Here is a 23,553-nt window from a genome sequence, read left to right as displayed (position 1 = left end):
ACTCGGAATTGAAATAATTTCGATACATCATATTTCAATAAACATTAAAAAGTCAAGAATAATTTCAGATAATAGGTTGACACAATGAATTGTATCACATAATTTATATGATCACGCGGTACAATTATCATACCTAATACATTTTAGAATTATCGTACCTAATACGTTTTCCATCAAACTAATCACCTTTTTCAGCAACCTATTTGTTGTTAAGAAGCCTCAAAATTTGAATGCGACAGTTAGGATAGAATGTTTATCCAAAATGGTAATCAAAACTAGAGCAAGTTTTGAATTTTAAATAGGAATTTAACGTAATCTCCGCCATTTGATAACATGCTAATCCTATTGCGTGGCTGTTTACCTGCACCACCACTGCATATCTTAGTATTTTTATTATCTGTTCACAATTGTTTCGAACGCAACCACTCCAAAATAACAGAAAAATAAAACGAAACCACTCGGAAATATACGCATACATTATCTTCATTTTTCTCCACAATGCTTCAATTCAGAATTGTTTCATACAATATACCCATATATTAAAATTATGTCTGTATATATATGTAGAAAATATTTTCAGGAAGTGACAACTCAATACAATCTCATTTGTTATTTTTCGTGATTTGGTTTGACTTGTATGTTCTTGGTCTCACCTTTTGTTCCAAAATTTAGAACTTCTTGTTCCTTGCGAGCTAATTAATGCTTCATTTTTGTTCAGCAGCATAAAAGATACTTGTGATTTAGTTGATTGCCGGAGCTGCTAGCTAGCCTGTGTTCGATTTGCGGATACAGTTCTAGAGATCGATATGGCGGCGAAACCAGTGCTACTGCATGGAGTTCTCCATGCAACCATCTACGAGGTTGACAGGCTCATGGCTGGTGGTTGCTGCATTTTCTTCTGCAAGGTATAAATCTCTTTGTCCTTTTTCTCTCTGAATTGTGTTTATCATGTTATTTCAGTTTTTAATTTTTCCTTCTCAAAACTTGATGATCAAGTCATAATTTATTTTTCCTTTAAACTTGTTTTGCTTTAGATTCATATATTATTATCTCTAACAATTCAATCATGATCCAAAATTTCTCATTATTTTCTTGTGCAATAAATTATTATGGCGTATCTACCGTTAGTTTTATTTCTGCATGAGAGGTGATAGTAGCATATTCCGACGAATCATTTCTTCAAAAAGAAGAAGAGTATATATGTAGACACTTATTTGAAATATCACTTATCAAATTTGATTGTGGAATACAATTTTTTTCTGAAAAATTCTCCATGATATAATCGAACTTCCATGTTTGGCTGTGTGATTTCATCCTGCAAAGTGGCTGCAACTACAGTAACATTTACTGTATCTGTATTCCAACTTTCAGGGGACCATCATCCTAATTACAAGACATTTTCAACCTTGAGTCAATAATGGCATCTTGATCTATGCCCATAAATGACTCGCATGGCATTATTGATTTTTAGGATAAATTATAATAATGCTACCTGATTTTGACTCATGTGGCGCTTTGACCACTTAAATTTCATTTTGAGACATTTTACTAACTAAACATATGATTTGTGCTTAAAAATCTCGCCATTAGTTTCAGAGCATTGTTATATCGACACTCTAAAAATGTCGCATGCACTTCTTTCTATTTGAATTTTATCTTGGTACTTTCACAATTTCAGACAAAAAAATAATAATAATAATAATCCTCAACGGGTTGTGTGACCTCCTTTGACTTGCTAAATGTAATGTGAGAAATCTAACTTCAGTAAATGTCATGATTTAATTTCATTGCATTTTCTTGGAGAGTCAGTAGGGTTTGGGAAAGGTTCCAGACTCTATGCAACAATTGATTTGGAAAATGTAAGAGTTGGACGAACTAGACTGCTTGAAAACTCAACGAAAAATCCCCAGTGGTGTGAATCTTTTCATATTTACTGTGCACACATGACTTCAAATGTTGTTTTCTCCATTAAAGAAGACAATGCTTTCGGGGCCAAAGTGATCGGAAGGGCTCACATGCCGGCTGCAGAACTCCTCAACAGCGAAGTAGTGGACAGATGGGTTAAGATCATCTATCACAACAAACCTCTGCATGGACGTTCGAAAATTCACGTGAAGTTGCGTTTCTTTAACGTAAACCAGGAGTCGACTTGGTCTCGCGGAATAAGAAGTCCTGAATTCCAAGGAGTTCCATACACATTTTTCACTCAGAGGAATGGTTGCAGAGTTACCCTTTATCAAGATGCTCATGTCCCTAAAAATTTCACCCCAAAAATCCCTCTTGCTGGTTCCAAGTGTTATGAACCGCACCGATGCTGGGAAGACATTTTTAATGGCATTTCTAATGCAAAACGCTTGATATACATAGCAGGTTGGTCTGTATGTACTAAAATCACATTAGTAAGGGACCCAAAGAGGCAAATCCCGGGTTGCGTGGGATGACAGAACTTCAGTGAAGTTGCTAAAGAGAGATGGAGTGATGGCTACTCATGATGAAGACACTGAAAGTTACTTCCACAACACAGCAGTTCATTGCGTGCTGTGTCCCCGAAACCCTGACAACAGGAATAGCATTGTCAAGGATTTACAGGTGTCCACCATGTTTACGCATCACCAGAAGATTGTCGTGGTGGACAGCGAATTGCCTAATGGAGGAGGCTTGGAAAAGAGGAGGATTGTGAGCTTCATTGGTGGCATTGATCTTTGTGATGGAAGATATGACACACCTTCACATCCCATTTTCAGGACTTTAGACACAACACACAAGAATGATCTCCATGTTGGATGCTAAACACTTCCAGTTTGATCGAAGAAATGAAGCAGCTACTGTTCGCGTCAGGAATTTCCGTCGGGGACGTTTCCTGGCCGACGAGCGCACAGCTCCCCAGGAGGTTGGCGCCGGTTGAGGGCTGTTGTCGGGCTTTTGCTTTTCTGTCAGGCTTCGTCAGGCAAGGCTGAAAGAGAAGGACAGAGTTAACTTTGAGAGGTGCCTTTGTGGGGCCTTAGGTGTAGGCCTTGAGGCTCACAATCAAGGTTCACTTTTAAGTACTCAGGCGTGCCACTACCATCTTCAGCATGGCAGATACGAAATGGATGTCGAGTTTTAGTTGTATATATGTCTATACCTGAGAAACCGTGTTAGTTATGACAGGTGCCTTTGTGGGGCCTTAGGTGTAAGCCTTGAGGATTCCTATCAATAACTAAACCAGTGCTCGAACACATCATATTTGTTCTCGTGAGTGCAGGAGTCTTATAACTATTATACTTCTGATTACCCGAGTCCGAGAGGTAGAATGAACCCAAATAGGTGCCTTCGTGGGGCCTTAGGTGTAGGCATTGAGGCTTCCCATTAGAGTTCGTTCTTATACTCAAACGTTCTAGACCGCAGAACGGAATGAATCCAAATAGGTGCCTTCGTGGGGCCTTAGGTGTAGGCCTTGAAGCTTCCCATCAGAATCCATTCCATGCTTAAGCGTTCTATGATAATCATAATATAATAGAAATAAGACTAAGAGGTAGGTCGATTACTTGGGCCCCAAGTAACTTCGGACTTCTCGTTTATCAAGGATTGTCGTGGATGGGTTAAGTCCACATAAAGTTCTTTTTTATGCCTTGAGGCCAAGGACTTTTAACTGATCAAATTTACATGCCCGAGGGCTTAGAACTTAGATCTGGTTTGAACAATGAATATATATTCAAATCGGATCCGAGTACTGAGAAAGCCTTTTAATAGTCATCTTGCTAGAAATAACTTGAATATAACTGGAAGTATACAACATATTGCTAGGCTAATGAATGAAAAAAAACAAAAACACAAAGAAGGTCGGGCAAGGTTTAACCTTGTCGGGCAAGCCTGGTCGTCTTGCAGGTTCCTATCTCTGTGGCTTATCAAGGGTCTAAGAGCTTTTTAGGGAGAGGTAAGGAGAGGAGTTTTACAAAGAGAAATCGATACTACAGCAAGGTTAAATAGGGTAGCAGAGCTATTACAAGGGTTTGAGTGAAGGCTTGTCCCGAGAGGGATGAAGGCTTGAGCTGACTACAGCTTCGTTCTGAAGGCAAATCTGGCTTTGAGCAGAGTTTGTGCTTGCATTTGTTTGTTTGTTTGAGTGTCTTTAATCCTGATTTCTCTTTCTTCTTTTATAGACAACTCAGCTTGGCCTCTTGTAGCAGCAGCCTTGCCCGAATACAACTTGAGAGGCAGTGACTCATCAGCTATATTACTTGTTATACCATTATAAAGTACTTTATGGGCTGTATAGCTGGCCAGTCTATACCACTTGGCTTTTGGGTAGGTGAGCAAGTGGTCTTCATGAGCTGCACCAAGTCAGAAAAGCCCATTTTCTGCTTTCTGGGCTTTGGCTGGGCTCTCCTTTAGGCATCCCTTTGGGCCAGCCCCTTTCCTGAGCCCAAAGTTCAAGTTTTGATCCAAACAGCTACATGCTAACGGCTAGTTTTTGTAACGGCTAGTTGTTTTTTAAGTAATGTTTTTTTACAAGTGTAAGGCTTAGATTAAAAGCTCCAGTAAAGGGCTTAGGTTAGCTTAGTACTATCTGGTGGTTATGGTTTTTGTCAACTAGCTCCAATGGAGATAAGATTTGACCTTGTATACCAAAACCCTACTGACAGCATATATATATGTTTGCTATGAGCTGCTAAGTGAGCAGACTGCAATAGCCGAAATCCCTTCTTACATTTCTGTGTTTTTCCATAACCAAAAACCCTGTCAAGAACATTTCTACAAAATATAAACCTTTCAAAACACTAACATGGCCTCAAAGCTTTGTTCTTGATCACTGAAATCTGGGCGTTGTGAAACCTATTTCGAGGGTTGTTCAGGTAAAAGCTGAAACCCTAACTGTCAATATAAGTTAAAGATGAAAGGAGCTGGTGGAGGAGAACTTAAAGCTCCAGTCTTTGATGAAGAAAACTACGACTATTGGAGGATCCGGATGACAACCGTATTCAAGTCGTATGATCTCTGGGAAATGGTTCAAAATGGATATGAGTTACCAGAAATAGAGGTAGATGCTCTAGAAGAGGATCTCACAAAGAAGCAGATAGCTACATTGAAGGAGAACATGATGAATGATGCTAAAGCGTTGGGAATCATTCAAGGTGCTATCTCCGATGTCATATTCCCAAGGATAGCAAATGAAGAAACTGCCAAAACTGCCTGGGATACTCTGCAACAAGAATACAGAGGAGATGTGAAGGTACGGAAAGTAAAACTCCAGTCTCTTAGACGTGATTTTGAATATACACGCATGAGAGAAGATGAGCCACTTAAAGACTATTTTTCTAGGGTGTTTGATGTTGTGACTCAAATGAAAACTTATGGAAAAGAACTGCCTAATGAAAGAATAGTGCAAAAGCTTCTAATTAGTTTGACTAAGCCTTATGACTCTATTGTGAGTGTGATAGAAGAAACTAAGGATACTGATACACTCAGTGTTCAAGATGTAATGGCTTCCTTGAGAGCTTTTGATCAAAGGCTCGAAAGGCATTCTGATGGTGCAACTGAGAAAGCCTTCCGGTCACTAAACATAGGGTCATCAAATCACTTTAATCAGCATCAAAACAGACCAAGGAGAGATTGGAAAGGGAAAAATAAGAAGTGGGAAGGAAGACCAAGTGGAGAGAACAAATACAACAGTGGAAGCAACAATGGGGGTGGAAAAACCAAACCATTGTGCAGATACTGTGATAAAGCCCATTTTGGTGAATGTTGGTTTAAAGGAAAGCCAAAATGTCACAAATGCAATAGGTTTGGCCATTTGCAGAAGGATTGCAGATTAAACACCACTCAGCAAGTGAACATTGCAAAACAAGAACAAAAAGAAAACAATGTCTTTTGTGCTTTTAGTGCCAATGTTGTAAAAGACAGTGAAGTGTGGTATATAGACAGTGGGTGCAGTAATCATATGACTGCTCATGAGTCTCTATTAACTAATATTGATACTACATTCACTGGAAAGGTTAAGATGGGAAATGGTGATATTGTGAAAGCAACTGGCAGAGGTACTCTCATCATAGAAACCAAGAAGGGAAGAAGACACATTGAAGAAGTCATGTTGGTACCTGGTCTGGAGGAAAACCTTTTAAGTGTTGGACAGATGATGGAACATGGCTATTTCTTGTTGTTTGGAGATACCATTGCTGAAGTATATGATGATAGAACTCTATTGAATCTGGTTGTGAAAGTTCAAATGAAAAACAGAAGCTTTCCATTGTTGCTGAAATGCTTGGAAGAAGTGGCAAGGAAGGCAGGCAAAATTGAGTCAGAGAGACTATGGCACAAAAGGTTTGGGCACTTGAATGTGCAAAGTCTAAAAAATCTGCAAAAACATGAAATGGTGCAAGGTTTGCCTCAAATGGATGAAATGAAGGAGGTTTGTGAAGGCTATGCATTTGGGAAACAACACAGGGACAAGTTTGAAACTGGAAAGGCTTGGAAGGTTGAGAAACCACTAGAACTAATTCACACTGATGTATGTGGTCCAATGAAAAATGCATCCATCAGTGGGAATAAGTACTTCTTGACTTTCATAGATGACTACTCAAGAATGTGTTGGGTATATTTTATGAGGTTCAAATCAGAAGTCTTCAATATATTCAGGAAGTTTAAAGCAATGGTGGAGTTACAAAGTGGGCATCAAATCAAGAAGATAAGGAGTGATAGGGGAGGTGAGTATACCTCACTGGAATTCAAAGCTTTCTGTGAAGATTTGGGTTTAGAAAGGCAACTCACAGTAGCTTACACTCCTCAACAAAATGGCACTGCAGAGAGAAAGAACGGGATTATAGTGGAGATGGCAAAATCCATGCTACATGAGAAGAAAATACCCTATTCATTTTGGGGAGAAGCTGTGAATACTGTTGTGTATCTCTTGAACAGATGTCCTACCAAAGCTTTGGAGAAGCAAACTCCATTCGAAGTGTTCAGTGGAAGAAAGCCTGGAGTTAAGCACTTAAAGGTTTTTGGCTCTGTGTGTTATGCACTGGTGCCATCACAACTCAGACACAAGTAACAAGAATCCAGCAATAAGTGCATTTTTGTTGGGTATGGCACAAATGAAAAAGGTTATAGGCTGTATAATTTGAGAACCAAGAAGATCAATCTCTGAAGAGATGTAATTTTTTATGAAGAATCATTGTGGAATTGGGAGACAAATGCAGTAGAACAAGACAAAGTATCACTGCAAGTTGATGTCCCTGAGCAAAGAACTGCACAAACTGAAATTGGTGAAATTTATGAATCTGAAGAAGAAAGCTTGCAGATTCCTTATATCTCACTAGTTCAAACCCCTCAGAGTACACAAAACTCAAGTGCAAGTTCAACATCTCAACAGAGATGGCAACAAAGCTCGAGTTCAAACTCAAGCTCAGGATCAACACCAATTAGAATGAGAAGCCTAGAAGAAATCTATGCAGCATGCAATTTCTGTGTTATTGAACCAGATACCTTTGAAGAGGCTGAAAATGACAAGTCATGGCAGATGGCAATGAGAGATGAAATCTCAATGATAGAGAAAAATGAAACTTGGACTCTGGTAGACAGACCAAGTGATAAACCTATGATAGGTGTGAAGTGGGTCTATAAAACCAAGTTGAACTTGGATGGATCAATACAGAAGAACAAGGCTAGATTAGTGGCTAAAGGCTACTCTCAAAAGCCTAGAATTGACTTTAATGAGACATTTGCACCTGTGGCTAGACTAGATACAATCAAGACACTAATTCCATTAGCTGCACAGAAGGGTTGGCAGCTATATCAGTTAGATGTCAAGTCTGCTTTCTTGAATAGTGTACTAGAGGAAGAGGTCTATGTGGATCAGCCACAAGGTTTTGAAGTCAAAGGGTCCGAAAGCAAAATGTATAGATTAAATAAGGCACTCTATGGCCTGAAGCAAGCACCAACAGCCTGGTATAGTGAAATTGATGCACATCTCACTAAGTGTGGATTCAAGAAAAGCCTTAGTGAAGCAACACTTTATACCAAGGTTGAGAACAAGTCAGAAACTCTCATTGTGTCCATCTATGTGGATGATGTGGTTTTTACTGGAAACAGTAAGAAAATGGTGGATGAATTTAGAAATGAAATGATGAGAAAATATGAGATGACAGATTTGGGGTTACTTCACCACTTTCTTGGAATGGGGGTGATTCAAAAATCAGATTGCATTTTCATTCATCAAATGAAATATGCACAGACATTGTTGGACAAATTTGGACTCAAGGGATGCAAACCAGTAAGCACTCCCTTAATTGCAAATGAGAAGCTCAAGAGTGAGGATGGAAATGAGTTAGTGGATGCAAATCTCTACAGGAAAATTGTTGGCAGCCTGTTATACCTCACAGCAACAAGGCCAGACATTATGTATGTTGCAAGTCTGCTCTCAAGATTCATGCATAGTCCTACCAAAATACACTTGGGAACTGCAAAAAGGGTACTCCGGTATGTGCAAGGAACAATTGATTTTGGAATCAAATATGAAAAAGGACAGTCAGCTATTCTGGTTGGTTTCTGTGATAGTGACTGGGGAGGTAGTGAAGATGATATGAAAAGCACATCGGGATATGCTTTTACATTTGGCTATGGTGTGTTCTCGTGGGCCTCGGTCAAGCAACAAAGTGTTGCACTATCAACAGCCGAAGCTGAGTATGTAAGTGCTGCAGAAGCAACATCTCAAGCAATCTGGCTAAGATTTGTTCTAAAAGATTTTGGAGAAATGCAAGGTGAGCCAACTAAGCTAATGTGTGATAATACCTCAGCTATAGCAATGACAAGAAATCCAGTTTTTCATCAGAAAACAAGGCACATAAAGAGGAAGTATCACTTTATCAGAGATGCACTACAAGAAAATGTCATTGAATTAATGTATTGCAAAACTGAAGATCAGATGGCAGAAATTTTTACAAAGGCATTACCAAAAGAGAGGTTCACATACCTTCGAAGCCTGCTTGGAGTCAACACCAGGAAGAGTTTAAAGGGGAGTGTTGGATGCTAAACACTTCCAGTTTGATCGAAGAAATGAAGCAGCTACATGCTAACGGCTAGTTGTTTTTTTACAAGTGTAAGGCTTAGATTAAAAGCTCCAGTGAAGGGCTTAGATTAGCTTAGTACTATCTGGTGGTTGTGGTTTTTGTCAACTAGCTCCAATGGAGATAAGATTTGACCTTGTATTCCAAAACCCTACTGACAGCATATATATATGTTTGCTATGAGCTGCTAAGTGAGCAGACTGCAATAGCCGAAATCCCTTCTTACATTTCTGTGTTTTTCAATAACCAAAAACCCTGTCAAGAACATTTCTACAAAATATAAACCTTTCAAAACACTAACACTCCATCAGCCTAATTTTGGGGGCGCTTCGTTCACAAAAGGTGGTCCAAGGGAGCCTTGGCACGACATACGTTGTCAGTTGGAAGGGCCTATTGCGTGGGACGTCTTATTCAATTTTGAGCAAAGGTGGAGGAAGCAAGGTGGGAAGGACTTGCTTGTTGAACTCAGAGAGCTTGATGACACATTTATACCACCATCTCCGGTTATGTCCCCTCAAGACCATGATACATGGAATGTTCAGCTGTTTCACTCCATCGATGGAGGAGCTGCATTCGGATTCCCAGACTCCCCCGAAGATGCTGCCAGGGCAGGCCTTGTCACCGGGAAAGATCACGTGGTTGATCGAAGCATTCAGGATGTTTACATCAATGCCATTCGGCACGCAAAGTCTTTTATCTACATCGAAAATCAGTACTTTCTTGGAAGCTCTTTCGGATGGCATTCAGATTATGTTACCCTAAAAGTTGAGGAGGTTGGTGCTTTGCATCTGATCCCAAAGGAACTGTCACTAAAGATTGTTAGTAAGATTGAAGCCGGAGAAAGATTTACGGTTTACATTGTGATGCCAATGTGGCCAGAGGGCATCCCGGAAAGCCAAACCGCTCAGGCAATGTTGCATTGGCAGAGGATGACGATGGACATGATGTATAGGGACATTGTTCAAACTCTTAAAGTCAAGGGGATTGAGGCAAACCCTAAGGATTATTTGGCATTCTTTTGCCTTGGTAACCACGAGAAGAAGCTACCCGGAGAATATGAACCTCCGGAAAAACCAGAACATGGATCAGATTACAGTCGAGCACAACAAGCGAGGCGGTTCATGATCTATGTTCATGCCAAGGTGATGATAGGTAAGCCAATCTTATATCACATTCTTCTTAATTAATTATTCTAACTTTTAATTTAACTTAAAGAAAACACGCATTGAGAAAAGCTCACTTCTACTCAATTTTCTTCAGTTTTGTTCCTTTTTATTAACATAGTTGATTGTTCTAAGGGTGTAGAATCATCAGGTAGAGCTTAAAATTTAGATTCTAATCTCGGGTTGGTTTATCATTTCGAGTTTAGGTTCCAAACTTCATATTCGCCTGAAATGTAATACATAAAACCTGAAATCGAAGCTCTAAAGCGTGATTATGAACTCTAAATTATCAACTCTTTCAATAAACGAATCAAAGTAGAACAAAGTTGATAATAAGTGAGATTTTCTCAAAACATCCGTTCTTAAAGAAAAAGTGGACGTCCCCACAATAGAATCATGGATTTGTACGAAGGACAAACATATACTGATTGAAGTGTTTGAAATGCGTTGCATAATTTGCAGTTGATGATGAGTACATAATCATTGGGTCCGCAAACATCAACCAAAGATCAATGGATGGAGCCAGGGATTCGGAGATTGCCATGGGGGCCTGCCAACCCTATCATCTATCCACCGGAAAGCCAGCCCGGGGACAAATTCATGGCCTCAGAATGTCATTGTGGTATGAACACTTGGGCCTGCTTGATGACATCTTTCTTGAACCACAAATGTGGAATGCATAAGAAAGGTGAACCAAATTGCAGACCAGCATTGGGACCTTTATTCATGTGACACATTGGATGGTGACTTGCCAGGGCATTTGCTTAGCTACCCCATTGCAGTTACTGAAAATGGAGAGGTTACAGAATTGCCCGGAACAGAATTTTTTCCCGACACCAAGGCTCGAATTCTCGGGTCGAAATCTGATTTGCTTCCTTCAGTCCTCACTACTTAGGAGTAAAAAGGTTTCTTCTCACTTTACTATGCTAAATGCATTGTAAATATGTGTTAATATAATAAGAAGTTACCTTACACAATTACAAAAGAAAATTATTGTAGATCGGATAATTCGCTATGTTTTTATCACAATTATTATTTTTATTAGCTACATATGTGATTGCAACATAAATTTGATCAAATATAATTTGTATCTAGTGGAAATTTTGATGCTCGTATTTTCTCAAATTTCACTCTCTTAGTCTCTTTCTTTCGCCCTCCTCCCCACCTACCTCCTCATAAATTTGTCCTTGCGTTATATTTTTATTTTTGTTTTCCCTCTCAAATTTCCTTTTATTGTGGTTGAAGTTGCTTTAGTTTTCAACATCACTTCTTTTGTTGATAAGAAATTTCGAAGATAACTATTGGTTGTGATGAGTGAGACCATCTTCATGAACACCCTTTCACATCTCTCCCTCTCAAAAACCCTATTGGAAAAAGAACATGAACATATTATCAAAGGCCATTTTTGCAATTATTGGGATTTGATATTTGCCTTTGGCACCATTAACATTAACACTTTAAAGGTGTTGCCAAGAAGAAAAAACTTAACACTTTAAGGTAGTCCTTCGTTACTCTTATAGTTATAGTGTCACGTGATGAGTGAAATACTCACGACTCACATATATATTTCAAATCATAAATTGAAATAATACCGTATTAGACTTTTGACTTGTCTTAACTCCTATTCAAAAAAAAATTTATAGTCCCATCATATGTTGCATACAGACAGCCATTTACAAGAATTTCTCACTAAATTAAAAGAAAAGTGACTCGTATTCATTATCACGAAAGTAAGTGAATCTTTATCGATCATCTATCTTAGGTTAAATATGTTGCCCGTACTATCGTTTCATATCTTCCATTTTTTATCCTCCTTTGAATCGCTGGCAATATAATCCAAGCCAGATATGCTTGTTCTTTATCTTACTCAAACTATAAAAATATAAAATAATTCCTAACCAGTTATGTTCTGCATAATGTTGTTTATGTAGTCTTCTTCTATCCCATTTTCTAAAATTTGGCCAACATCCAACCACAGTCCAAGGCCTTTTGCTTATTGGCTTTTGGGAACCTAACAAGCCACACATGTAACATTCTGACTAAGTAATGTTAACTGCTGGGGCATGCATGTGCTTGCTGGAAGCTTCCTACATATTTTATTTATTAATTTATTTTTATTTTCATCGAAGCTATGAGAAAAACTAACATCGCGCGCGCATATATTATTATTGTGGTTTTTTATGTCAATAATACACAAAAATACCGTTACATGAAGTTTTATATAATTAATTTACTCATGCCATATAAGTTGCTTTCAAGCTCAAAACTTTTAAAACTCCATTGGCCTTCAGTCGTTTTCCTATCTTCAACTAAATCTGACCATCAAGAACTCCAATATTTTGGCATGGAACGGCCTGACATGTCATGCATGACAACGGCTGCGTGTATCAAAGAGAGAGAGAAAGAAAGAAAGAAAAAAAAAAAAAAAACCTAATAATTGAGCCCCATTACCTCAAGCTCCATTACATTCAAGAGTGTAATCCAGTGAATCCACCACTCTTCATTTCATCTAGGTCAAACAAATATACAGCATTTTGACCTGATTACCACATCAAACTCATCAGTCTCGATTCACAAAACGAGCCTCTTTCGGAAACAGCATCTTGATCGTTACGTCTTTTGTGTAGGTAGGAAACTCGAAACTTTATGTGGTTAGGTATTGGTGTTAAGAGGGTGCATTGCACGCAGCTACCATTCCATATTAATCCTCACATTGCCTAAGATTGTGAAAGTGACAAAAAGTAATGCTGTGGAAGAGTTAGTCCCCCTCCTTTCCCATTTTCCAAACTAGCAATTGACGTCACCATGAAACTTTCTTCTTCATTTGGCATTGCCGTGCGGTGCACAAACAAAAGTTACTTGCCGGACCACTCATCAGAGAGAGAGAGAGAGCGCGCGAGAGAGACCCTATCCCCCCAATAAAAAGACACATTCAATTATACATAGCAGATGTCGGTTAGACTAATTTGTGAGAACAATGTTTTTGTCGTTTGGTATTTAAGTTTGCACTTTTTTCCGATAAATTATGGTACATCAAAATATTGATGATCATGTTTAGAGTTGCTTCTAGAATCACTAAAATATTACTAGCAAAAAAAAAAAAAAAACTTAAATGGTTTTGGCAATGACTGAGTTAGGAATTTTTTACCGGATGGGCTAGCTTACAAATTTACATTTTTATAAATAAAGAAACTTGATACCGTATTTTTTACATTATCAGCTAGCTTAAAAAAATTCACAAGGTGAGCCAATTTTTTTTGTAATTAAACAAATACGTGTTCAAATTCAAACTTGTACATGTACAAGATGCGATGAGAAAAAAGATGTAAGAAAAAAAAATGGTTTGTAAACTATATTATATAATTTTATATAATTAAACATAGAGAATTCAGATTAATGACTAAATATATGATGGACTACGTTCGAAAATCAATTAAAATTACATGTAATATTTTATTTTTCCACCGGAAGCTACCTGAACGACAGCCCACAGCAGCCCTTAACGTGGCTCTGCTAGTGGGTTTTGGGTCAAGCAATTCATGAAGAATCACCCTTCAAATGTTTTTCTATGAAGCCCATTTATATTTGGGTTTTTATCACAAAAAATAATGTTAGGTAGATTATCTTTTTAAATCAAATTTACAAATTATATATTGTGTTACCAATAGAAAATAAACACACTAATCGACACTTAATTATCAAATCATCAACAATCACGTTATATAATTTACAAAATTTGGTTTAAATAAATCGTCTCCGTAGCATTAGCATATTACAAATGGTCTTTTATGTTTTGACAAGTCATTAGTTTGGTCTTTTATTTTAGGAAACTTTAACGAAAAGCTCCCGGTACTGTTCATTTTAACGAAAAATCACATTTTTACACTAAAAAGTCAATCCTGATACTATTCACTTTACCCTTTATTTTGTCCTTATCATTAAAACTCAAAATTTTCAAGCCATTTTCATTAGTTTTCCTTTTATTTTATGCTTCAAACCAGAAATACATGTAAATATTATAATTAATCTCATAATTTAATATCGAACAAAAGTAATTATACGAAAGCAGTCCTAAACAAACCCGTCTTATGAAAGAAAAAAAAAATCCACATTTATAAAAATGCCGACATTCACATTTTACCAATCTAAAGTGAAAAAAGAAGACAAAAATATCAAAGAAAAAGAAAGAAAAACTCATGACTATTGACCAATGGCAGATTAAAGAAATTTAAAACAATAACATAACCCCATTTGTTTGATTTCAATATCATATTCACATGTTGTTCTCCCACTGCACCACCATAACTATTTATCCCCCCCCCCCCCTCCTCTCTTCTCTCTCCCTCTGCCCCCATTATATTATACTACAATTAATTCTCCCACACTTGTCTCTCCCTCTTTCATCCAAACTCTACTTCTTTCTGCTTTCTGTTTCTTTTACCTGCCTCCAAATCCCAATTGGGTTTCCTGTTTCTTCCTACTTCTTGGTTTTCTTGCAGAAAAAGATCATGTCTTCGGTGCTGGGCTCTCAAGGGGTGGTTTTGGCCACCGCCATGGCGGTTTCCGGCACCGTCATCCTCCTCGCCCTCCGCCTCCAGAAGTCCCTACCCAATTCTCACGGATACCCAGTTGATCAAATTACCCATCAGTCCTCCCCTCAAATTCTACGATCTTGTATATCTTCTGGTATGCTTAACATTCAATCCTCTGTTTTACTCTGTTTTCTGTGTTTCAAGGATAATTGGGTAATTTCATATATGGCTGACTTTCTTTTGCTGGTGAGTTTGCAGATGGAAAGAAGAGGAGGAAGAAGAACAAGAGGGTGCACTTTGCAGAGGACGTCGTGGATCCGATTGGAGACAATCAGGAGTTTAGACGGCAGCACCAGATAATTCCCACTGCTTTTTCCAAATCTCCAACTTCTTCTTCTGCAACTTCCCAGAAATACAGAGGATCAATGCCTGCAAACCGGGCGGCTCTGTACAATGGAATTCTCAGGGATCGTGGCGGTTACCGGTTGGCCTACTCCTACTGATCAATTCCCACATCTTTTCTGTATATTTTTGGGGTTGATTTTCTGTAAAGATCGAATCTTTCTTCTTTTTTTTCCCCTTTAATTTGTACAAATTTTAGTTTTTTTCTTTTGCTGATGAGAGGTTAAGTAGGTTGGAAGGTATATTCGGAATCGTATGCAGTGATGGGTCCCACAGGTTTTGGTTAGTTGCTGCCGTTTTATGTTTCTTCTTGTAACATGATTGGGTACATGGTGGAGTCCCTGTTAATACCAACATATTTGTTGATATTTTGCGAAAGAGTTCTATTATGTTTCGATGTATGGCATTGAACAAAATGAATGTTTTGATATGCGGTTAAAGATATTATAACATACCTTACATACCTTATGTCGAAACATGTTAGAAAATCTCGATATTTTGATTCTTAATTTTCTTGGGATTTTTCTAGGCAACTGAGAAATTTCAACAAAGACTTAGCCTTTTTGCATCTATCGGTATCAAATATATAGCAACCAAAAGATGGAAAAGAAATAGTTGAATTACAAATAGTGTGCCAAGTTCCAACAATGATGATGACAAATTCAAGTGGTCATATTGCTATGTGTTAAAGGTTTTCTATCCAATGACTTGGATGGCTTCTAGATAACTAAGAAACCTTGACATTAGGTAAAGCCTTTATGACGGCAATGTGACTATGTGTGACAGGGGTTGGTGGTTAGGACTTGAGAGAAGACTTTATTCATTCCCACTTACATGCTAAACATTTTCACACTTGGTGCAGAAAGTTTACTTCTTTTGTTCCTTCGTTTGTAATTCTTTATTTACGCAGATATGATAATTTTTTATTTGTATAATGGAGAATCGCAAGCGATCCTTTATACATACATGCAACATTAGAGAGAAAAATCAAACTAACAACTTTAAATACAAAATAAACGCTTTTAACTAAGTGAGCTGTAATTGTTTTGCAGCAACAAATAATGTGAGCTGGATGGTCGGACCTGTCCACAACTCTGCTAGGGTTTGACCGGAGCTTTCAATAATGTGAAGTGTTTTACATAACACGCGTGGACGCATGCGAGAGTACATGCATGTGTGAACACGGCCATGTGCCAGGATGCTTCCTTTGTCAATTCAACGATGACTTTTGCGTATTTGGCCTAATGAAACCTTGGATTGGAAGCAAAGCCAACCGTATGAGTAACTAAACAGAAAACATTAAATTATTGCCTAATCTCCATCTTAGCATAATTAATTGATTCCTAATCAACGTGGACATATAAATAAAATGTCATTAAGCCCAATTAGTTTGACCAATTATGCTTTAACATGTTATATGCTCGATTAATATTTCAACTTCTTATACATCAATGAAAAGTTTCAAATTCGTATATTAAAACGTCATACGTTCTAACTTAAGCACTGTGTAGATTTTTCTTAAGAATACATACACATGAATATAAAAACAGCAAAACCCTGTAGGTTAATCAAGCAGGATGGGTAACTGAAGTTTTTTCCTTGTGGGGGCTCACGGAGTGTGTCCCAGATCAGATGTAATATGTCCCCATCCTTTTTCTACGTTATTTAATATCTGATTTGTTTTAGCCTGTTATTAAATTACAATTTGCCACAAACTAGCTAATACATCTCAAGTATCCAAAGTTTTGGTCACTGAACCTACTCATTCGAGTGTCACCAATGAAAATTGAAAACACAAGGTATTAGGGTTTTGATTGGACAAGTCATTTTTCAAAAGGCACGAGCCAGTCCTACTTCTTCTCCATTGTTAAAAATAAAAATAAAAAAATTGTCAATATACACGACACAGTGATATTCCCGTTGTAGCCAATTTCTCGCCAACACGAATCTTTTATATACCTAGGGTTTCGATTGGACAACTCATTTGTCAAAAGCCTGCACGAATGCATGAGCCAATCCTACTTCTTCTCCATTGTAAAAGATTAAAAAAATGTTAACATGCACGAAACATTTTCGTTATAGTCGATTTCTCGCCAACGAGTCTTTTATATACTTATGGTTTTGATCGGATAAGTCATTTGTCAAAAGCCTGCCCTAATGCATGAGCCAATCCTACTTCTCAATTGTAAAAGCTAAAAAAAATGTCAATATACGCGACATAGTGACATTCTCGTTGTAGTCGATTTCTCACCAACACGAGTCTTTTATATACGGCACACGTGCAACGTGACATCCTCTGTGTTTTGTTTGACTTGATGAATAATATTGGATCAATTTGGTTTCACTGAATTATACCTTAATTAATCCACTTCAAAAATTATAAATTGGAGGAATATATATGTACGTACCATTGATTCCTTCACGTGTACAACAAGAAATGGAGAATGGTCCCGGTTCAATTTTGGGACCAAGGTCAGTGGCAGGTCAAAAATGGAGGTACCGTGTACAAATGAGCTAAATGTGAGTACAACGTATGGATCGAACAATAATTGGAAATAGAGTCGTAGATGTTTCGAATTAGATTGTATGTTCTAACAAGTTTCGTGAATATCTGTTAGTTCAATATTATGCAAACTAGAGCTCACATCATTCACATCTCCAACACAATATATATTACACGTATAGTAGTGCTCAAACGCCAATTCCTTACTTGATTAGTCAGTTCACAATGTAATCTTATGATCTGATGACCTTAAAATGGAAGTTCATAACATGGATCACATTTTTTAATAATCAAACGAGTGATGAATGTTGTATTATATTACTAATTGGTTGACGCTTTATGGTTATTAATTACATGATGCCATGTATAGTAGTTGTGATGATCATATGATGGAAGACATCTAGTTAATGGTTCACTTGGGTTGGATTAGCAAAGCCCCAATTATAGATTCCAACTTAATGATACAATTTTATCCTCAAGTAATCACGTGTCAATATTTAATGATAAAGTAAATAAAACTTCATCGAATCTAGTGATAATAAATTATTTGGTTCATTTCAAATAGTTTCGAAGTTAATTTATCAAAAAAAAAAATTTCAAATATTAATTTCATCTTGAGTGGTAAATTAAAATGTTACGATAGTGCCAACTTAATGACAAAATTATATTGTACTAATAAACAGTGGAAGATGACAAAAACACATCACAATATTTGTCCATTCACCCATCAACAGCGCAGTTAAAAAGGAGCATGACATCTGCAAATTCTATATTAGATGCTTCCTTCGTCAACTTTCTCAGTGACCTCATTAACTTTATAAACATTTTTCTATGTAAACTGTAAACCGCAAAAGCGAAAGCGAGAGGAGAGGCTTTCATCTCAGTGGTCCATGGCTTGCTCTTGGCCCTCCATTTAGTCAATAAAATGACCCACTGCTTTTGCTTTAATTAAGTAACTTTCATTAACTAAATTAATCTTAATATTAGTACTTTAATTGCAACAATGTGCTCATAATTTCGTGGCTTTGCCATAATGTACTTTAATAAAATGATGATTAGTAGAAAGTAGTAGAACAACCATGCAATATTTTTCAACAAATCAGATGCCAACATGTTTAATTTAATTTATTAGTTGAAATGACTTCTTGTAATATGGCATATTTGGTGGGAAAAGGTGAAAGCTAGCTAGGAAACTTCGTCTTGTCCAAATATGGGAACCAGAAAATCAATAAGTTTTTATAGGCAACGAAAGTATAAATTACATAGTGTATCATTTTATTTGTTAAAAAAAACTGTATTTATTAGTTGCACCACATGATTTTTTGTTATTCTCAAACATTTGCTAGAGGGGAAAGCAGTTGCTGACAAATTAGCAATTTTGGACTTTTCTCGTGTTCTCTTGTTTGGCATGATGCTTCTTCTATAAAGATTCATTCAGGTTTGTTGGTCATATCAAATTATAGGTTTATCTCCTCTTCTTAATGTGTGATTTTTTTTTATCTAATCATTTTGGATTTTTCTTTTTGTTTTGTTGCTTAACTTGCAGGTAACCTTTTAGGTTTTATTTTAGAGATGTTTGATCCTATGTCTCCCCCTCTTTTACTTGTATTTTCTTTTTCAAGAGGGGTAAAGTTTTTGTCCGCTCTCTTTTTTTGTATTTTCCTTTTTAAGAAAAGTAAGGTTTATGTCCATCCTCTTTTTCTGTTTTTTTTTTTTTTTTTTTTTGCTCACTTTTTTTTTTCATATTGGAAAAATTCTCTCATTCAAGGTTCTTCCAAAAAAATAATAATTTACTTGTTGTAAGAGTAAACGATATGATTCGTATGCGATACTTTTAAGTTATATTAATAAAATAATAAAATAGACTTGATATAATTTGAGTAAAGTAAATAAGAACGACATGTGATAGTATTTTGAATAAACCAAAAAATTGTTGATTGAGATCAAATCAGTTTGTCACAACAAAAAGTAGCTTAATTATTTAACCCCAAAAAGTAGCTAAAGTAAATGTTTTTTTTGTTGTAGAAGATAAGGATCATGAGCAGGCAGTACTATCAGCAGTGTTGATAATTCGTTAATTAATTGAAGTTAAATCCTCCTAACTACTTTGATTAGTGGCCATGACGTCGAGGGTTAAATCATACTCACAAGTTAATGTTGGAACATCCCTAACATATACAAATATTCTTTTAGATTCCGCAAATCAAACGCATTTGTTTGTAATTTGCCAGCAAATTTTATCCATCCATCGGAAAACATTTTACCAATTAACTTGTGTTCTAATCATGCATGTCAATTATTTGTTTATTATCTTTGATTTATTTTATTTTATCATTTGGCCTCCCACGTTTTGTTTGTTTCTGCCATCAACTTAAGAACATTGGCCATAGTCAACGATCATGGTCATCTACTCATGAGTCATGATGCCTCTCTAAACTAGAGTGCTTCAGAAGTGAGATGAGAAGAGGGGAAGGAGTGGTGGAAGGTTTTTTAACTATTTAATATATTTTTGACATGTTTACTTTAGAGTGAAAATTGAAAGGAAAAATTAGTATCAGGTCCTTAGTTACTAATATTCTTTAATTGAAACTTTATTAGTTTTCAGATTTTGATTAAGGTCCCTAGCATTAATGCAATAATGAATTTACATATTAGTTACATAATTTTTAAAATAAAAATTAATAATTGATTTAGGATTTTAATGCTCACACCTTTATTAAACTCCTAAATAATTTTCAATTCAAAACATTTCCAAAATAAATAAAAAAATTAGAATAAGTTTGTACCCCTTAATTTTTTATAAAAGGGTTTCCAATTTTTTAATCTTATATGTACCCATTCATGTAATTTTTCAAAATTTTAATCTTAAAATGTACGCATTCTTAAATATACCAATTTGTTGTAGTAAAATGAACCCTATTTTTATATAAAATCTATTCAATTTTTTTCTAATCCATTTTTAAACTTATATGGGTACATTCTTTTTCTTGATTTCAGAATGTATCCATGTCAAGTTTAATCAAAGAAATTTACTAATGTTATAGCCTAATATCTATTGTTTTTTGTGTGGTTTTGAAGAATGTACCCATATTTTGGTACAATAATTTTTTTGTTAATTTTAATGAATGTACCCATGTTTATACACACACACACACACACAATATATATTGGAGAGTATAATTTATATTTTAATAATTTTAATCCATAAATTATGGTTTTTTTTTATTTAAAATCTCATTAATACAAACAACTATAAATTTCAAATTTTAATTTAAAAAATATAGTAACCTACATAGAAATACATTATCACATTAATTTCAAGGACTTCAATTAAAAATTGAAAACCAACAATGTTTTAGTCAAAGAATATTGATAGTTAGGGACTGCATCTAAAATGTCCCAAATTGAAATTATGCCGATTCTTACCTTTTAAATGTTTGCTAAATATTGGTGTTGGAATTGTTAAGATTCATGATTTTTCATGTCACATATTTAATAATGAAAAACATAATGTGAGTTTTATATCCAACATCTTAAAATAAGGATCTGATCAATTACAGAAGGCTAGTTAATCCAATAGCGATTCTGTTTTTCCATTTTCTTATTCGATAGTTATGGTAACAAGTAGCTCATGGTTAATTATCAATTTTTTTTTTATATTTATTTGATGACTAAACAGTCTCCAAATCAAATGAATTTTTTTAGAAAATGTCTTTAGATGATAAAGAGAATGATTAATTTTGATTTTAACATTTATGCAATAAAATACTATCACCTTGTCACATTATTGCTAATTTATTATAAGGCTTAGTCTAATCCCTCATTGCTTTAGTATAATAATATCGTTTGTTAAAAAAAAATGACAATGTCCCTTATTTCAACAAAAAAATAATAATATGAGTTTTCAAGTAAAGCATGGGCCTTATGAAAAAATTTGAGTCCACCACAAATTGGGCTACACACTAGGCCCAACATACTTAGTTCGCGGAAACAGAAGTTGTACACTCTCGCACGCAGACAAGACACAGAAGGAAGAATACGAAGAAGAAGCAATCACTGACACTGCAGAATAAGAGAGGCGGTGCAATTTTTTTACCAGCCAAACGCCGCCGTCAGCCACCAGGTACTTGTCCTCCATTGATGTACACAGTTACGTATAGAAGTTGAGCTGTTAATTATGCTTAATCCACTCTGCTAATTACATTATTTTACGGTAATCATTTCGATATGCTGCTAGGGTTTCTTGTATAAATTGTTCCCCTTTCAGAAATTGGTATTTAGGGTTTTACATTTCCAATCCAAAAGTCAGCATCTTCATTGTTAAATATAGATTGTTAATATATTGTGGATTGGGATGGATGCAAAATCTGAAATTGTGACTGACTGCTCTGCAAGCTGCTTGTTCAATTCGCAATTTGGCAACCATTTTCTGTTTCAAGTTACGCGTCGCAAGCGGGATTGGTGGGTGCTGAATTTGATGGTTCGTAAATACATGTTTCTCTGTTTTTATCAGTAGCCATGAAGGTGCGTTCATCTGTGAAGAAGATGTGTGAGTTTTGTAAGACTGTGAAGCGTCGTGGGCGTGTTTTTGTGATTTGCACAGCCAATCCCAAGCATAAGCAAAGACAGGGCATGTCGACATTGGCGTATGAAGGCACGGTGTCCTCCCTGTAAGTTCCCTTCTTGCATTCACTTCTCTTTATTTTTAGCTTTTGTATGTTTAATTTGACAACTTTTTCTATTGCGCCTAGTTTGAAGGACAAGTCTTATATAGAATCTTGAATGCTAAGCACCTCGTATCATGAGAAAAGCAATGCTTGTTTGACGAGTTTGTTGTCTCGCTCGCTCAATCCTAATCTTCCATAAAGCTGGGAGACGCTTGCCTGTTGTAAACTTCTTGTACATATTTCATTATTTCGTTGGGTAGTTTTACTAACTGATTCTTGGCTTGGCATAGACACGTGGTTAAGCACACAAAAAGCAGTTTCCTAATTCCTACTATATGCTGGCAACGTTTATCGAGTGAAGGATTTAGTTACTGCCTTCTCTAATTTTTGCTCGTGAGCTGGTAGTTTCCATCTTTTACACCATGTTATCTAGCTTGATTGCCCTGTGTCGAGTCTTTCATGCCTGCTTATCTAAAATGATAATTTTTGTTGATAGGAAAATAGCTTTTGCTTTGAATTTTTCATTGTGCTGATCAAATATTATCAGACATATGTGCATTATCCTTTCTCTCACAGCAAAGTATCAATTTCCTAAAGAAATCTGATGTGACAATTGAATGGATTTCCGAATTTTCCAGTTGAATGTTTGCATCATTTTCAGGTTTGTGGAGACTAGTTCCAAGCAGGAGAACAACTCTGGTCACACCTTGCAGGCAGGTTTGGCCTCTCTGATACCCAAAAAGCCAGAACCCTCTATGCCCTCTATGCCCACCACGATTCTCGGATGGAGGGTGCGCCTGGCATCCATGCTGTCCAGAAACACCAATTAGCTTCAAAACTTGAAACAGGACGACAGCAAACTTGATCCAAGTTTTTAGGTTCTTTTCTTTGGTTATGTCATACATATTCAAATTGTTATAATCTACTCTATTTTCTCTTCGATTTTATCGTTTAGTCTGCCACTACACAATTTAGTCCGTGTCTCCCTCGCTTTCTGGTATGTGTAAACTTGCCGTGCAAGACATTTTAATGGCAGCGACCTTCACCTGCTCGGTTTATGTAATTCCGGAATGGGATGCCTTGAGTTGTAAAGGACGCCTTTTTCGGAATCAGACGTTATGAAAGTGAGACGATTTGGAATCTGTATGTTGCTAGTTATCGTATGTCATTTCAAAAGATCATATGGAACCAAAATTTTCCTACTTAAAGTTGAAGAAAATGAAAAAAATATTTTAACTTTAGAAA

General features: G+C 36.4%; 2 protein-coding genes and 1 pseudogene across 3 annotated transcripts; all 3 read left to right on the top strand.

The window, feature by feature from the left end:
* The first annotated feature begins 655 nt into the window (after nucleotides 1-655).
* LOC103431483 (phospholipase D alpha 1-like) lies at nucleotides 656-11,252 on the top strand (annotated as a pseudogene).
* A 3,148-nt stretch (nucleotides 11,253-14,400) lies between these two features.
* Nucleotides 14,401-15,506, top strand: LOC103431472 (uncharacterized). The gene is made up of 2 exons (XM_008369627.4): nucleotides 14,401-14,890; nucleotides 14,995-15,506. Exons 1-2 carry the CDS (start codon nucleotides 14,482-14,484, stop codon nucleotides 15,237-15,239), a joined length of 654 nt encoding a protein of 217 aa, XP_008367849.2. The 5' UTR covers nucleotides 14,401-14,481; the 3' UTR covers nucleotides 15,240-15,506.
* A 6,116-nt stretch (nucleotides 15,507-21,622) lies between these two features.
* On the top strand, nucleotides 21,623-23,450 carry LOC103417987 (uncharacterized). Of its 2 annotated transcripts, none has more exons than XM_008356146.4 (3): nucleotides 21,623-21,764; nucleotides 22,155-22,311; nucleotides 22,970-23,450. In XM_008356146.4, exons 2-3 carry the CDS (start codon nucleotides 22,160-22,162, stop codon nucleotides 23,136-23,138), a joined length of 321 nt encoding a protein of 106 aa, XP_008354368.1. In that variant the 5' UTR covers nucleotides 21,623-21,764; nucleotides 22,155-22,159; the 3' UTR covers nucleotides 23,139-23,450. The 2 variants fall into 2 exon arrangements, with proteins under 2 accessions (XP_008354368.1, XP_028949798.1); XM_029093965.2 differs by having other exon boundaries at nucleotides 21,636-21,764; nucleotides 22,158-22,311.
* The last annotated feature ends 103 nt before the right edge of the window (nucleotides 23,451-23,553 follow it).

The sequence above is a fragment of the Malus domestica genome, chromosome 15, assembly GCF_042453785.1.
Source record: "Malus domestica chromosome 15, GDT2T_hap1".
NCBI lineage: Eukaryota > Viridiplantae > Streptophyta > Magnoliopsida > Rosales > Rosaceae > Malus > Malus domestica.
The sequence above is the reverse complement of the archived record's forward strand: the minus strand, read 5'-3'. Positions and strand labels throughout refer to the sequence as shown.